Genomic DNA, 18,083 nt, shown 5'->3' with positions numbered 1-18,083 from the left:
TCATGCTGCCAATATGCCATGTTTTAGGTATCGAAGAAGAGCTCACGTAACACCTAAATCTTACCTGTCTTTCATCAATGGCTACAAAGAAGTTTATGCTGAAAAGTTAGCAAGTATTAATGAACAAGCTGAACGTATGCAAATTGGTAAGCAAAATAAAGATATATTTGGTCTCAAATGATCTGTGTTTTTAATATTAAGCATCTCAATCAATGATTGTTTAGAATCGATTCTGTTAATCACAGTCCTAAACTAGTAGCCTGTGTTTTTGACACAATATATCCTCAATATGCCATTTTCAGGTACTGTATACAGCTGTAACAAACCAAACATAAAAATTTTGGATTTTTTTTGAAGACATAGGAGTGTTTGTAATCATTTTGTACATTTTGAAATTATTTGTATCTATGAAAAATGAAAATAAAGCACAATCAAGTTAGTATGATCATGTACATCCGCTTTCTATCCCTTACACACAAATTTAAAGGACAGCAAAAGGCATTTGGGATCCAGAGCTAGATTGTATTATGTAATTAGAAAAACTAATAGCTTTCATTTTTCTTATTTTTATCTTTCACTTAATAGGTCTGTCTAAGCTGATGGAAGCCAGTGAATCTGTTGCTAAGCTCTCTAAGGAACTGGCTGTTAAGGAAAAGGAGCTTGCTGTGGCATCTGTAAAGGCAGATGAAGTAAGTACTCAAGTGTTATGTAGCAAAAGGTGGTGGATAACATCAGGTTATATACTGGAGTAAAAACGTGCATCATGGTCAAAAAGAAATTTCACCCCCGTGTCCACAATATGTTGGTAATGCACATACTTCTGAAAGTGAGGCACTTTAAGACTGCAGCAGAAGTTGGAATTATACTGACTGGGTGGGAAGTCATGAATATATTCAAAGATTGAGTGCCTTCCTTGTTTTCCTCCCATTTCTTTCCACTCCTATAAGCACCAAATATCTTTTTGCTTGTTTGTTTCATGGCTTTTTTGTGTTTTTGGTTGAAGTTTATTAAATTATAATTATAAAATTGTAATTAATTATAAAATCGTAATAAGAGCGCTTATTTGCGGATAAGAAGTTAACAGATGGTAAGAGCACTTACCATCAGTTCAGAATTGCTTTTAAAAATTCATCCAGCTTTAGTTTAGTTTCATTTTATTTTCATATTAACAAAATATCCATGTGTTCATGAGTCTGGTGGTCTAACGTAAATTGAATGTTACTACAGGCATTCTGTTTTCTGAAAGATACCACAATACTCTGGCAGTGCATGTATAGTATGCCCTTGGGAGCAGATCTTTGGCCAGCAATGGCTAAAGGACTCCTTGCATTCTTCAAGGCCTTTACTCATGTAAGAGAAAATAATGACAGAATTGAATGAATTGACACAGCTTAGATTCCAGGAGAATGATAGATATGCTGGTAGTGTTCAGTTTGTTTAATATTTGTATTTGATATGCATTTTGAAATAGCTGTCTTAGAATAATTGTTTATGGACTCTAGGTAGTCAGCTTTTTCAATAGGATACTGCTTATGAGACTGAGGATGTAGATTTACAGATAAGCAATAAAACCACAGACATTTATTTCAAATAAATGTGATATTATTTATATTCTCTAATTTTCTGTTTTTCTACTTAATACTGAGCCCTCTAGAAATCAGAATTGGATATGACAAAAAAAGGTCATTTTTTTTTTAATCTATCATTTCTTCTCAAAGGTATATGAGAACATTGTTTATGTTCTTGTAAACACATTCAGAGTGCTGGTCTTGACTCTACAGCTGATCCTGATCAAAAAGTATTCTGACTGTATGTTACACATACAACAGAACTGAAGACATGTGCACTAAGACAACAAATATACAAGTGGATGACTTAATTATGTAGGTTCACAATTAGTTGTATTGGACTAGAGTAAAAGAAAGGAGGCTTGCCATCCTTAATTATTCAATTAGCTGGATTATCTTTATCTGCAGAATTGTAGAGAAAAAAAATGCAAATACTGTTTGCATTGAAAAAGATTCAAAGAAGATGAAAATCCACCGTAGGATAAAGCACCATAGCTTTAAAAGACACTGAAGAGCCTTCTATCTATTATTAAAATAATTCATTTTTTCTATCCAACTCCTGCTGGGAAACTTCTCTAATATTTCTCTGTGAGGATTCAGTAAATGCTAAATTCGATTCCATATATAAGTAAGTAGGGTAAGCTTCATATATGTCTCTGTAACAGCCCTTATCTGTTTTCTATCAGATTGCTTAATTACTTGTTCCACCATTTTGATGTGTGCTTTTTATGTGTTTACTATCAATCCCAGGTACTAGCAGAAGTCAAAGTAAGTGCTGAAGCTGCATCTAAAGTAAAAAATGAAGTCCAGGGTGTGAAGGATAAAGCACAAAAAATTGTAGATGAAATTGATGTAGAAAAAATGAAAGCAGAAAGTAAACTGGAGGCAGCTAAACCAGCCTTAGAAGAAGCAGAAGCTGCACTGAATGTGAATAAATTTCTTACTTTTTTATTAGTTTAAGCATCTTAATCAATTTCTTACATTTTTATTAGTTTAGTACTATTTGAGTCACCGCTGAAGGAAAATCTATTGCCACAAATATGTAGTTATCAATTGGTTTTGACTGCTGATGCTAGCTTATCACTGTTATCATGGTGGTCATGTCTCTGATAAGTATTTATGAAACTTGCAATATCTTTCTAAAACCATTGAGAATATTTTGTAGTATTTATTACTTGGTCATTAGGAAGATGCAGGCATAAATCTTTCCAAAAGTTACAGGTGGCTTTTTCATACCTAACTCTTTAAGAGGAGTAAAAGGCTGAGTTATACCTCACCAAAAAACCATTAAGTCTAAGGGACTTTGGGACTCTTGCACTGTCCTGTGAATTCTATATTGAGTCTGTAACTACATTTTCCAGATAGTGACATGCTCTATTTTACAGACACAAATTCCTTTGTTAGTTTTTAAGTTTGAAGTCATTTATTATTATCATATAAATTATTATTAAGCTAAGTGAAGTGTCAGTGATGCTACTAGGAAATGAAGTTAAAAAAATCTCATGCCTATAATACTTTAGAAAGCAACAAAACATCAAATTTATCTCAGAATAAATGGTGGCACGTAACCCTTAAACATCCAAAATACTGTTATATCAAGTCATCTGCTTTTAATTAAATCCTCTGCAATTTTACTATATACTTTTCTTCAGTCATTTCAATTGTCAAATTAAGTTAATGCTGCTGTTCTATCTCTTTAAATTTAAGCTTTGAGTGCTGTCTTTAGGATTGAGAAAATGTTCATCACTGGTATTTATTAAGAGTATTAAAGTGTCATGAAACTATGAAATTTAGTAAAGTAAACCCAGTGAGTCATTTTTTTTGTGTTTTCTCTATACAGCTTGTCTCAGAGTAAATTATGTCAAACAAATATTAAAATCAAGATATTAAATAGAAAAATAATGAGACAGAATTGTGTTACATTTTCTTTCAAACAGACAATCAAACCAGTGGATATCGCTACTGTTAGAAAACTGGCAAAACCTCCTCATCTAATTATGAGGATCATGGACTGCTGTCTGATACTATTCCAAAAGCAATTAGATCCAGTTACCATGGATCCAGAAAAGCCTTGCTGCAAACCATCATGGGGAGAATCCTTAAAAGTAAGTTGAGTTTTTAAAAAATGTTTCTTAAAAGTTAGAACTAGCAACTTGAATACCAGGGAATTTATAATGCTATTTACTCAAAGTAGGGCAGAAGTTTGTAAAAATGCAACCGTGGTTCCAAAATTCATATAGTATACAAAGACTACTACAGGAAGTAGGTGAATTGCTCAGAAAATTTTGCTGGTCCAGTTCCATGTGACATACCTGAAAAAGATTTCTCAATGACAGAAGTACGAGAATTCTTAAACATCTCTCTTTCTCTCTGTGGAATTGCTGGTTTACACTTAGACAGTTTTTTTTCTGTTTTTCCCAGGCTTCATGATTGTTTGAAAAACTATATGATTAAGAGAGAGTAGGTTTTATCCCATACTGTATTTCAGTATTCCTGGCCCAAATTCTTGGAACGGTCTTTGGAATTCTCTCAGAACGTGTCTTTTTTTTCATGTCTTCTGCAATTCTTTAAATTCTGTTCCACTTCAGTTAATATATTAACTTCCAATATCATTGCCTCAGAGGTTATTTTTTTCATGCAAATGAGTAAAAAATACATACCTTGGACATGAATAGAGCTTGCTTTTCATTTAATCTTGTGCTGGAATTAAAAAATAACAATATGTTTTGTTTTCCATGGACATAATGAAATGGGATAAGCAGTTATTCCATGGCTCGCTTTAACATGATAAACATTTGTTAGAAAATTTTAAAACCAGTGGTTTCCCTTTCCAGAATAACTTACATCACAGATCAGAAATGCAAAAGTAGTTTTTTATAGTTGGATTTTTTTTTTTGCATTTTTAATATAAGTTACAAATGTACCTCAGAGGCTGTATCTTGGTTGAACTTTTTGTGAAATGCTATTTCTCAAATGCTTTTTAAATGTCAAAGCAGAGCTGTGAAAGATAGAAACCCCATCAGTAACTTTCAAGCCCATTTGCTGGAGCATGATTTTCTAAAACTTGAAATTGTTGAAGGTATTTGGGAGGAGTTAGAACTAAATAGAATACCCTTATAATAACTGTATCAATTACCTTCTTTTACAGAAGAACCTTGTTAACTTTTCTTTTTTTCTGTTTTTTTTTTTTTAAACTTACTAATAAACAACCTTTTAGACATAAAGTGAATAAAGAGCTTACAGATATCTCTTTTTTTTTTTTTTTTTTTTTTTTTTTTTTTTTTTACTGCAGCTTATGAGTGGCCCATTCCTGCAGAGTCTACAGCAGTTTCCTAAGGATACAATCAATGAAGAGACAGTAGAATTACTTCAGCCTTACTTTAACATGGAGGACTACACACTGGAGAGCGGTAAAAAAGTGTGTGGTAATGTGGCAGGACTCCTCTCTTGGACACAAGCCATGGCAATATTTTATGGTGTTAACAGGGATGTCCTACCTCTTAAGGTAGTTCATCATCTCTTTCTTTTGCTTTCTATGTAATTTAACTTCATTTACTTTAATGGTAGTAGGATTTAATATACATATATATACGTAGGAGGATTTAATATATATATGTATGTATGAGTAAATAAATTGATTCAGACTTAGAATTCAGACTTAGACCAGTAGAATGTAGTAGCTAAGAATGATAAGAGTAGGAATGACAAGAGCAGATATCATACCTAAATGGTGGCAATTTAAAGAGATTTGGGGCTTACATCAGAAAAGGAGTTAAGTTCCAACAGTGGGAACCAAGCAGTAAAACATTTTAGCTGTCATTTTTACTTCAGTATGTGTTTTCTTTTACATGATCATAAACATTTGAACAGAAACTTTTTATGAGAAGTAAGGACCGTATGAAAACTCAAATCTAGTGTTTGTTGCTTATTGGATTGTAAAACAAGTTTTTAATCCCTACAGGTCCCATAGCAGAGTTTTAAAAATAAAAGGGGGAAGAATCTGAATGGGTGATTACAAATTGTTTTTTGACAGGCAGAAGTGTACTTTATGAAAGCAACAGTAGTGCAGGTGGCTGATTTAAAAAAAAAAAAAAATAGGTGGGAGAAAACAATATGGTTTGCTGATCAAGGACTGGCCCCCTGCTGTGATTGTCCATCACTACAGAACAAACAAATAATAAAGACTAAAGCATACAATCAAGCAAAAAGATTAAGTGGTCGTTTTTTCTAGGCTAATCAATATTTACAGATCAGAAACTTGAATTCGTTAACCAACTTCCTTAAATGTAATTAAAAAATAAAAAAAGAGATAAAGTTGAAAATATATATAGTAAGAACCTTGAGTTCAAGACAAAAGTAGTATTTAAAGTATATAGATGACACAGGAAATAGTATTTGTATAAATATTAATATAAAAATATTTCAGTATATTATTGACTGCTGATTTCCAGTTAAGCAGGCTGAAAATAATTCATCAAAGTACATTCAAATCTCATACCACTGTTTTAATATTCCTCCTCTTTGCAGGCTAACTTGGCAAAACAGGAAGGCCGTCTGAAAGTAGCTAATGCAGAATTAGCAAAGGCTCAAGAGGTACTGGATGAAAAGCAAGCTGAACTGGATAAAGTACAGGCAAAGTTTGATGCAGCAATGAAGGAAAAAATGGTGAGATACTAGTATTTTTGTTATGAAGATGCTTACTTAAAAACTTAGGCAAACAGGAATTGATACAGACATCCATTTAGGGCCTACTATCTTGAATTACAAGGATGAGGTTCATGTATAAAAAATAAAGTAAGAGATTTAAATCTATGCTCTCATATTTCCTTCTTCCTGTGAATAGGAACATACTAGACAGTAGTTGCACGTGTAGCTCCCCAGAATGACTTCTAAATGACTAAATTAACCATAATGAGAGGATGACTCTCTCTGTATATACTTTAAGATTATTCCATTCTATTATTAAATCAAACGGGACATTCTTTCATTTTTAGGACTTAATGAATGATGCAGAAACATGCAGAAGAAAGATGCAAGCAGCCTCTACACTTATACAAGGACTGAGCGGAGAGAAACATAGGTGGACTGAGAAAAGAAAAGAATTTAAATCTCAGATTAACAGGTATCAAATTCATCACAGAAAAAAAGGAACGAATTACCCATAAAAAATGTAGAGTTAGCAAACAATTTAAGAACTTTAGTAGTTGTGCTTCATTTTCCTCCTTGAAATCTTAATTTGATTGTACAAGTGAACTATCCAGAAATTTAAATTTTCCTCTTCTAATTAATTGTGAGTAACTGAGTGCTTGTATTTTTAAACATAGAACAATGCCTCACATTTTGGAATTAATTTCAAAAGAGGTTATGTGCTTGTATTACAGCTGCCCCTGCCCCAGTACTGCTCCTTGTTCTACTATTACTGGGAAAGTAATATAGGTCGAAGGTAGGGATGATCTAAGGCTGACTCTGAGAAGGAATAAGGAAGAAAAAGAAATCTCTTTATTTGATTTAAAGTTATAGCATATTTGAATGAAAGAGGGAGTTGCAGAAACCAAACAGCCCTTGTCCTATACTCCATGTGCTGAAAAACATGTAGGACAGCAGGCCTTGTTCTGAGAAACCTGAAAACTTGGAGTCCAGACCGGCTATCACTCCAAATGAGAAAATGTTGAGCAGCCCGTAAGCCAGAGGTACTAGCTGTCTAGAAAACAGAAAACCTGTCAGATAGGCTGCTAAAGGTAAAGAGCTTGAAAGATTGGACTAGTTTTCTGTGAAATGCTTCTGTTTCTGTGAATTTCTGTGAATGAGAAAATTGGACATTTTTGATGAGGTCTGTTCATGCCAAGATAATTAAGTATTCATTTTTTATAGATAATATATTGCAGGCATGTTTTTAAACAATAAATCATTTTCTTGCTTACTAAGAAAGGAATAGTTCTGGCCTCTTTTACTTTGTAGGAGTAAATATAATACTTTGGTACAATTCTGCTCTTAAGTTTTGTGATGAAAATTTCATAAGAACACAAATAAGCCATTTGTTGTTCTCAAAGACCACTAATTCTTTCCTTAAATAGCCATATGGAACAGAAATCTTATGTTTCAAAAGCTGCTTATCTAAATAAAAAAGGAAATGAAATTATGCATCACCTTTTTTTTGTTGTTGTTTTTGTTTTTCCTAGACTTGTGGGAGATGTACTGCTTTGCACAGGTTTCCTTTCATACTGTGGACCTTTTAATCAAAATTTCAGGAATCTTTTACTTAAAGATTTATGGGAAGCAGAGATGAGAGCCCATAAAATTCCCTTTTCTGAAAGTTTGAACTTGATTTCTATGCTGGTAGATCCACCAACTGTAAGTTCTTGGTGATCAGTGGACTTCATATTAACTTCAACAAACATATTCATTTGGTGTTAGCTATCATTATGCTTAGCTGGAACAGGACCATAATTCCCTGCTATTGCTGTGCAGTGTAGTTTTGTTGTTTTTCAACAAATTTTCATGGCAATTTCCATTAGAGATCTAAGTAATGAGAGAGGTTTAGATACAAGCAGACAAACAAGTTATATATTATGCAATTAGATAATTCTAGTAAGACAGTTTCAAGTACATTGTTTTGAGAATCTGTCACCATGTCTACAAAATTCATATCTACTAAGACAATATTGCTTGTTGCTAGTTTTTAGTTCTCAGTCTTATCTGGGTCTAGTTATAAAAATAAATTTTATATTAAAGAGAATGTTTAACAAAGGATGTATGAAATATTTTCACTGAAATCAAACAGTGGACAATGTCTTTCCAGAATCTCCAAGTACTGTTCAGCAAATACTAAACCCAAAATTCTCTTAGTGTAGTTTTCTCTAAATTGATCCCAATGCTTAACTTGGCTGCCAGGTTGATTTATCATTTTTTTTTTAGACTTTTAAGACATATTTTTACCATTGAGAATAATCTTATCTGAAGGATAATAGTTTAAGAGAGATTTTATTCCAAACTACTTTTTTTTTTTTTTTTTAAATATTCTGTAGATTAGTGAGTGGAATCTTCAAGGGCTGCCTGGAGACGACCTCTCAATTCAGAACGGTATAATTGTCACTAAGGCAACTAGATATCCCCTTTTGATAGACCCACAAACTCAAGGGAAAACATGGATTAAAAAGAAAGAACAGGATAATGAATTACAGGTGAACAGTGTTTTAAAAATGTAATAAGCTTTCTTCAAACATGATTGACTAGATCTGGACTCCCCAGATGTGTGTGTCTAGTAATGAAGGATCACTTTCCTCAATGTGCTGGTGTGATTCTTTCTAATGCAGCTTAGAATGCTGTTGGCCTTTGCTGCAAAAGGAGATTACTGGTTCATGCTCAACTTGTCCATCAGGACTCCTGGGTCTTTTTACACAAAGCTGTTGCCCTATTTCATTTCCATAGAGAAAATTTTGAAATTAATATGAGAGTGTTCTGAAAATTAAAATCTACAAAGATATACAGAAGTGGTATTTTTTAAAAAATTAGTATTTTTTTAATGATTTCATATGCTACAAGTCCATTTTTGTGCTATTTCAAACATCTGAGTTCATAATATTCTAACAGTGAGTAAGAATTGCTCAACACTAAAAAGGGAAAATAAGAAAATCTTTTCTAAGGACATAGAATAGAAAATTAAGTTAGCCAGCTCTGATTTCAGAAATACTCATAACATTTTAAACTCCCAGTAATCTTTGCCAATTTTACTTCTGCTCTGATTGTGAAGTTTTGAAGATTTTATTAGAGCCAATCTTTCACTTACTTTTTAATGGTACTTTTATTTGTGTACACAAGAAGTATTTTTTCTGCATAAATTGCTGCACAGCCAACATTTGTTACTGCCTTTAAAATGCAAGTAGCAAAAATAATTAAAACAGTTTTTCTTATGAGATCTATGGTTTTCATGTAAGACTTGGAAGAAATGCTTTTGTCCTTACAACAGTTTATAATTTACTTTTTGAGGTAACAACATTGAATCACAAATATTTCCGTACACATCTGGAAGATAGTCTTTCATTGGGACGATCACTTGTGATTGAAGATATAGGTGAAGAGTTGGATCCAGTGCTTGATAATATATTAGAAAAGAATTTCATTAAATCTGGAACTTCTTTTAAGGTTAGTAATTGAACAAAAGAGGCAGAATAAGTTAATTTTGTGATGAATGACATTTTTTCTGTTTATGCCAAATCTCTGCTGAATCAGGTAAACTTTGTATTCAGGAGGGCAATCTGAAGAATCAAACCAAACTAATAAAATTGACAGAGCCTCAGCTGAGTAATCAACTAATGAATCTAGAATTTAACTACTGCTGTTACTTCTGGTTTCCACGCTAGAACCAGTTAGGTTTTATCCTATTGAATGCTTACAATACTTTCTATTTGTTTTCAAGTAATTTCATTTTATACCATTTAATAGAATTATATAGGTTTGAAAAGCTGTCTCTGTTCTGAGTGTGGAGTGTTGGTGGTAGCGACAACAGACAACAGAATATTTTGTCTGGAATAGAAATATTTTCTGAAGAGACAAGCCCAAATTTGAAGCTTTAATAATAGTGTTAAATGTACTCATAATCTTGAAAAATCAGGTTCCTGACCTTCATTAGTTAAATAAATCACTCTCAAATTCTAAAAGCATTCTCCTTTGATGTATTCTGAAATAAAATGACTGTACCTGATATATATATGTATATTTTTTTTATTTCCAAACTATCGTCTTTAGCTGTATGAGATATGACAGATTGTGGGAAAAAAAAATTGCAGATAATAATTGTCCTTCAATTGGTTCAGCTGGGACAGAGCTGATTTCCTTCATAGTGTCTGGTATGATGCTATGCTTCAGCTTTGGGTGAAAAACACTCTTGATATCACACTGATGTTTTAGTTGCTGAGCAGTGCTGTATGGAGCCAAGAATGTTTCAGCTACTCACGCTGCCCTGCCAGCAAGGGATGCTGGGAGGGCACAAGGAGCTGGAAGGGAACAAAATTAGGACAGCTGACCTAAACTAGCCAAAGTGATATTCCATACCTTATGATAACATACAAAAAAAAAAAAAAAAAAAAAAAAAAAAAAAAAAAAAAAAAGTAAAATTCAAGGAAGTTGGCCTGGTGGGGGAAGCTGCTTCTTGGGGACTTGCTGGGCATTGGTCATCAGGTGGTGTGAGCAACTATGTTGTGCATCACTTGCTTTGTAAAGTTATATTATTATGATTACTATTATTATTTTCCTTTTCTTAGTAAATAATTTTCATCTCACTATGCAAGTTCTGTTTTGTTTTTTGTTGTTTTTTTTTTCCCTATTCTCTCCCTTATCCCATTGAGAGAGGGAAGTGAGGAAATGACTGTGTGATGCTGAGCTGCCTGTTGGGTTAAACCACAACAAAAATGAAAATCAAACTATTGCTATTCTTGTGGAGTATCTTTACTTTGAATGTCAGACTGAATAATATGCTTACGGAAGTAGATTTGATCTTCCTCCTTAAACCAGGTGAAGTGGCCTCAGAGAGTAATACACAGTGATCAGATTTCCTTGTGTTAGAGTGCACATGGAGCATTCAAGAAAGAATATAAATGATTTTACTGATATTTCACTTTCTGTAAAAATTCTGTGGAAAACTTTGTATAAATTTATAGTAAGATCTACTTACTCTTAGTTAATAAAGAATTGATTTCCAATTACTTGTGTTCCATTGTTGGATTAAATCATTCCTTTCCTTCCCTGAAAACAAGAGAACAATGATTTCTCTGAAGGTCAGTAGTTTCTACATCTTAATTTCTGAAGTGCAGTTAGCAATGTAGATGCACAAAACCCGAACCTAACTGTTGGAAGCTATTAATCATAACACACAGTGGAATTAATCCCTCTATTTATCTGAAGTGTAAGTGTAGCAGTACATTTATAGTATATGCCCATGGCTACTTTTGGTCATTGATCATTGTTTTCATGACAAATTTGAATTGTGAAAAAGAATTCCTCTCTTTACTATCCTTAGTATTTCAAAAATGCTTGCTTTTTTTTTCTTTTTGCTTGTCAGTATTGTTGATGCAAATAAGGCTCGTTTTTCTCTGCTTAATATGATTCTGACTTACTCCACAGGTGAAAGTTGGTGATAAGGAAGTAGATGTATTGAGTTCCTTCAGACTATACATTACTACAAAGCTCCCCAATCCTGCTTTCACACCTGAAATTAATGCAAAAACATCAATTATTGATTTTACTGTTACAATGAAAGGACTAGAGAATCAGTTACTGAGAAGAGTAATTCTTACTGAAAAACAGGTAACCTGAAGGTGCACTAAACCATAGTGCAACTTAATTTTCCTTTAACTGCTTTAGTATATAGGAAAAAGAAATGTTTAAGTGAAAAAAAAAAAATGTCAGCCATATTCTAAAATTTTATTGAGATTCAATATAGTAATTTCTAAATACAAAAAAAAAATGCACATGTGATTTTCTACAGATGGTTGTCAGTATGATCTAAAATATTAAGCGTGAGCACTTGACATTCATAAGATACTTCAGACTGCAGAAACATTGCTTAAAAAAAAATGTTACAATAAGATATTGCATACAGCAGAAAAAATAAAATGCACGTTCCATGAATTTGAAAAACCAGCACTTGGATTTCAAGTATGGCTCATCTCTGAAATCCGTAAAATGTCATGTCAATTTCTTGTTTTTTAATAATAGGAACTGGAGGCAGAACGAATTAAACTCATGGAAGATGTAACTTTTAATAAAAGAAAGATGCAAGAACTGGAGGACAATCTTCTATACAAACTAAGTGCAACCAGAGGTTCTGTATCAAACTGTAAAGTAACTAGGAATTTTATAAGGCAAATTAAGCTGCTGAACATTAGAATCTTACCATACGTAAACTGATTTATCCATCCAAAATGTAATGAATGAACATACAATGACAGAGATTTGAAGTATGTGAAACTTGGTATGATAGATAGCACGGCATTATATATCCATGCCAGATACTAAGTGTTTTTAAGCACGTAAACAAGTTTTGCAAAATAAACCAATTTCTTCAGATGAGATATAGACTCTGATCATGGGCAAATTCTTAAACCGTTGAAAATGCAGAGTTAAACGGGCTAGATAAAACGTTATTGCAAATCTTTGCATCATATTAGGAGCTTGCGCATGATTAAGTTCTTTATCTTCAGTAGAAAAAAAAAGGTGGTAACCTGCAGTAAATGGAAATGCATTTGAATGCTATTATGTGACCATTGCTTTTAAGACTCTAAGTCTCTTCGAGTGAACCATCAACGAATTTTAAAAATAATTAAATAACAGTGTATGAATACTGTATTTTATGTGCCACAGAGAGTTGACATCTCCAGTACGTGCTGCGAAGCTCTTGGTACACAGACATTCAAAATGACACAACATGAATGGATTTGTTTAGTGCCCTGAATTTAAAAATATTTTTTAATATTCCATATCCTCTTTTGTCTCCACTTTAAAATGTTTTCTGCAATTCAGAAAATCATTTCCATTTGGTATGAATAATTCATTTTGATTTTTACAAAACTGTCTTGAACATCTGATATTTCACCTTTTAGGCTCACTAGTAGATGATGAATCCCTGATTGGAGTTCTGCAAATAACTAAACAAACAGCTGCTGAAGTAACTAAAAAGTTGTCTGTGGCAGCAGAAACTGAAGTGAAGATTAACTCTGCTCAGGAGGATTATCGACCCGCTGCTACACGTGGAAGCATTCTTTATTTTCTTATTACAGAAATGAGCATGGTCAATAATATGTATCAGACCTCACTGGCTCAGTTCTTAAAGTTATTTGATCAATCCATGACCAGGTAGGAAAACACAGATTTTTCTACCATTCAAATGTGTGTCTTTCCCATGTGTTTGCTGATATTAAAATGCTTTTCCTGTTCTTTGCTTTCATGATTCAGATCTGAGAAGTCTCCTATATCCCATAAAAGAATCTCAAATATTATTGAGTACCTTACCTATGAAATTTACACATATTCTGTTAGAGGCCTATATGAAAACCACAAATTTCTTTTTACCCTTCTCCTGACATTGAAAATTGATCTTGAGAGAGGACATGTGAAAAACACAGAGTTCCAAGCATTCATTAGAGGTGAGTTTAAAAAATTATGTAGTATGTAGAGGTAATTTCAAACTTTAAAACTTCTATACCATTTCAAATTATGATTTTTTTGGTTGCATGTTATCTGCCAAAAGTTCTGTGGGATCAGGCTCCGTCTTTATGAATTTATGACTGCTGAAAAACTTGACCACAATTGCTTAGGCAGAGGTCCATAAAAAACCTGCTTGAATCTTATAATGTTCAAATGAATTTTGCAAGTGTCTAGTGTCAAAGCAGTTAACTTTTTTTTTTAACATCATTATCTTCCCTTACTGAATAAAATGTATAGGAAAAAAGATTGCATTCATAATCTGTCTTGCTTTCCAGTTTGTCATAGTGACTTTATCTTCTGAGAATAGTATCCAGCTACTGCTTTACCGCTGATGTCAGGCAGAGTATGCTTAGAAATGCTTTCACACTGAACTGTCAGCTCCAGTAAAGCTTTACATAAGGAACTGCATTTCTTGGCTTCTCAGCTCATGGGTTCTTGTTTTGCTGGAGGAAGATATACCATGACATCTGATGCAGGATTGGATGCTTATCCCTTTTTTATTTATTAGAATCTGTCTCAAAATACAGGAATAATTTTTGCTATTTTTAAATGTGGAATAAAGAATGCCATTTCCCACCTGTGTTTACCACAATTGATTTGATAATGAGAAATTCTTCTGGTGTACAAAATGACACCAAAGTGATGACTGATTTTCTGTTCTTCTCTTTCCTGCCTTTATGATTAATTTTCTCTGTATCCCTTCCATGGAGAATTTGGGGATGCAGTGGGTGCAGAATAAAAAAAGATTCATGTTAAAAATGCTTTGTAATCTACAGAATAATTACAAACATTTGTAAAAGTATGAATATTTGAATTGAAAGGGAACAACATATACTTAACGTATATATTTTCATGAGTATGTGTGTATATTTAAAAAGTATTGAAATAATTACAGCTTATGTGTATGTTATCTATACATACATTCACATAAACATAGCTCTTAATAATAGTTATTCCAAGTTTTTTTTCAGTCTGTTTGTAGCAAATTGATGAAATTCATTATACCACTCACATTAACAAAGAAATGATCTTAGTTCTGAGAACTCTGGAATAACACCTTCCAGTTTTCCTGCAAAGTGGCGTTAGTTAATCGGCAGAGGACCAGAAAGGATGCAGCTACAGCATGAAGAAAATGATGATACAAAAAACTTCTTTGGAGTCTTTGTATTTCTTTTAGTCTATCTAAAATTGGATTTCAGTCTTATTCCTGAGTCTTTTCTTCAGCTGCATATTGGAGTATGTAAAATGTGTATGACCTATTGGCTATCTCACTTCACGTCTACATTTAAAATAATTTATACTCAGTATTTAAAATGATTTGTACACAGGAATGCAAGTAGTACCTCAGTGAAAATGACACGGTCCAGAAAACATAATTTAAATCATAATTTAAAAAGTAGTATAAAAAAATCTTGATCTTTGGAATGTCTGTATATTTCATCCCAACGTTTTTACCTGCAGGAGGTGCAGCACTGGATCTAAAGGCTTGCCCACCTAAACCATTCCGCTGGATTCTTGACATGATGTGGCTAAACTTAGTGGAATTGAGTAAACTTCCAGAGTTTGAAAAAATTTTGAATCAGGTGATACTTATTAATTATGTTAATCACCAGTTTCACATCATAATTTTGCTATCATATTTCACGTTGGAAATGCACATGAAAGATGTAGTTAAGAACAAAGCCAAAGGAGTATAGAATAAAGGCACTGAAATGAACAGTTAGGTAGTGGGAAACAGGGTGTATTTATTTGCTGTACTTTTTTTCTTTATCTGCTCTTTTGTGTTATAATAATTGCAGTAGAAGGAGAACGGGGCCAAAGAACCTATAAATCAAAAGAAGTCAGAGAGACAGAAAGGAAAAAAAAAAAAGTAGATATATAAAAGCCTCAGACAGTTTATCTATGAGTTTCAGGTTTTTTAGTTTAGTTGTATTTTATGCTTTGAATCTAGTAGGTTTTCCAAATAAATTTCTTGCTGTCTTTTTAAATAATCATTTCTATTTAAAGGCCAAAATATTACTCAGTTATGATAAGCTACCTATAAAAATACTATTTCTGTTATTGAAACATACGTCGACTTATATACATACAAGACCGTGACATGTTAATTTTTTTATTTAATTTGTTAGATTTATCTTTTTTTATTATTATTGTAGTTAAAATCTTCTCTAAGCCTTTGTCTTTCTTTTCTTGCCAAGCACTGTTAATTGGGCTTTTGGTCTGATCACTGAGGCCTTCTTGCTGTTAAAGCAATGGTCAAACAAGCCAATTTTGTGATGGTATTTAGTTCCCTGAAGGTTTGCCGAGTCTTCACCTAAATGGAAGTATCTGGAAGTGGTCCTGACTGTTTCCCAGCTCTGTATCAAGGAAAGATCTGGCTACTTAGCTGCCTTTATTCTCTGCATTTTGGTTTCTGGGGGTACCAAAAGAGGACATTGAGTCTGGAGCAAGCTGGAGGAATTCTAGTCAGGTCTCCACTCTGGGTTGTTAGGGTACTAGAACCCAAAGAGCGTTACACTGCAAGCTGCTGTGATGTTTAAATTTAGTCATATGTTTATCAATTACAATTTTTTTCTTTTTAGTTTGTAGATTGTACTGGTTCTGTTACAGGATTCTTGATGTGATGTGGATAAAACTAGTGGAATTCAGTAAACTTCCACAATTTGCAAAAATTTTGAATCAGGCAATATTTTGTGCAAGCACAGTTTTAGACTGTAACACAGTATATGACAGTTTTAGACTATAACACTTAAGGATTAAATTAAAGAGAGCTGCTTAAGTGCTAACTTAAAATTTCCGTATATTTACTAGTTGGAAAGCTACAGCAAGGTGATTTTAGTAACAGAGATAGAATCTGGGATTTTAGTAAAAATTGGAAATTTGAAAATAACATTTTTAATACTGACTCGCATCCATTTATACTGTCTGTTTGGCTCATCATTTTGAATACAATTATTTAATTATTCATGCAGATACGAACAGATGATTTAAAATAAGGAAAAAAAGCTTGACAGTAGTGTTCCCATTTTTCAAGAGGTTGCTTGTGGTTTTTCTTTTACCCTGGCCATTTATGAATCATTCCCTAAAAATAAAGTTCTCTTCTAAATTACCCTGTTACCAACTATGGTTGAGGAAGAGAGATTATACAAAGAAATAAGTAATAAAAACTTAATGATTTTACTGAGTTAACTTTTAGCCCAGTATACTGTCTGACTGTGGCCATTAGCAGATGCTTTGAGCAGGTACAGTAAGGTTTTTTCTCTTAGTACTCTGTAATCAGAAAAAATATCATGGTGCATTTCTTTTCTAGTGTAGAATCCTTCTGCTAATTACTGATTTTTAAGTAGCTGCAGCTTAGTACTAACATTTCTAATTGCAATATTGTAGTTCTGGTGTGTGTCTTAAATGCTACAGTCTGTTAATGATGCTTGTAATATATTCTAATATAGGAAAATTTCATTTAAACACACATTTCCAAAGGGATTTTACTGCAGCTGAAATGTATTTATGTGTGTATTAATGTAATAAATTTAGATAGCCAGTAACGAGAAGGTATGGAAACACTGGTTTGATAAGGATGCTCCTGAGGAAGAAATTATTCCTGATGGATATGATTCACTTGACACCTTTCACAGGCTTTTACTTATCAGGTGAGCATCTTCTGAAATTTGAGAAATGGCATACATTATTGCAGCATGTGTCTCAGAAAATTGATATGCTATTGTCATAATAGCATAATTGTAATTAATTAGTGGGTGACTTTAGATACTATTAATTCATTCACATGACAGAACTATCTAAAGATAACACATAACAGAGCTCTGAAGAGCTATCTCAGCTATCCACTGAAGAGTCTGAAAATAACTTTTGTCAAAATAAATTGCTTACTGACTGTTTTTATGACATGCTAAAACAAGAATGGCACTCACATTGCAGCCTTCTCCAGAAATCCAATGAAATAGTAGGATCATTCAGATAGTTTTCAAAATGACCTTTTTTCACTTTTCTTAAAATGAGCTACTCAAAATATCCTATGTAATTAAAAACATTAATATGTGTGTATATATATGTTTGTGAAAACGCAAAACAGATATTCTAAAGTCCCATGTGTAAAATGTGGTGTAGAAGATTTTATTGCATTGCCTGGGATCTCTGTGGCTGTACTTGGGATGGAATGGATTTCTCCAAAGCAGCTTTTAGCTACCTTGTACGTGAGATCCGACGTACCTTTCTTATATCTTTCTGCATTCATTATATAGTTTCCAAATTCTGCAAGAAGTAAATCAGATGCTCTGCATAAAACATTAATTACTA

At 32.9% G+C, this 18,083-nt stretch overlaps 1 protein-coding gene across 2 annotated transcripts in view; it reads left to right on the top strand.

The window, feature by feature from the left end:
• DNAH8 (dynein axonemal heavy chain 8) overlaps nt 1–18,083 on the top strand; it is a 127,196-nt gene that overhangs the window by 89,233 nt on the left and 19,880 nt on the right. For both annotated transcript variants that reach the window (XM_021389444.1, XM_021389445.1), the window contains 16 exons: nt 28–146; nt 586–689; nt 2,319–2,495; nt 3,506–3,673; nt 4,861–5,073; nt 6,096–6,233; nt 6,563–6,690; nt 7,748–7,919; nt 8,594–8,749; nt 9,555–9,710; nt 11,688–11,870; nt 12,282–12,387; nt 13,166–13,418; nt 13,518–13,708; nt 15,231–15,352; nt 17,304–17,419. In XM_021389444.1, the coding sequence (XP_021245119.1) occupies nt 28–146; nt 586–689; nt 2,319–2,495; nt 3,506–3,673; nt 4,861–5,073; nt 6,096–6,233; nt 6,563–6,690; nt 7,748–7,919; nt 8,594–8,749; nt 9,555–9,710; nt 11,688–11,870; nt 12,282–12,387; nt 13,166–13,418; nt 13,518–13,708; nt 15,231–15,352; nt 17,304–17,419 (2,502 nt within the window). The remainder of the gene's footprint in view (nt 1–27; nt 147–585; nt 690–2,318; nt 2,496–3,505; nt 3,674–4,860; nt 5,074–6,095; nt 6,234–6,562; nt 6,691–7,747; nt 7,920–8,593; nt 8,750–9,554; nt 9,711–11,687; nt 11,871–12,281; nt 12,388–13,165; nt 13,419–13,517; nt 13,709–15,230; nt 15,353–17,303; nt 17,420–18,083) is intronic.

The sequence above is a fragment of the Numida meleagris genome, chromosome 3 (genome assembly GCF_002078875.1).
Source record: "Numida meleagris isolate 19003 breed g44 Domestic line chromosome 3, NumMel1.0, whole genome shotgun sequence".
Classification (NCBI taxonomy): domain Eukaryota; kingdom Metazoa; phylum Chordata; class Aves; order Galliformes; family Numididae; genus Numida; species Numida meleagris.
Note: the sequence above shows the minus strand (reverse complement) of the source record. Positions and strands in the feature narration are given on the sequence as shown.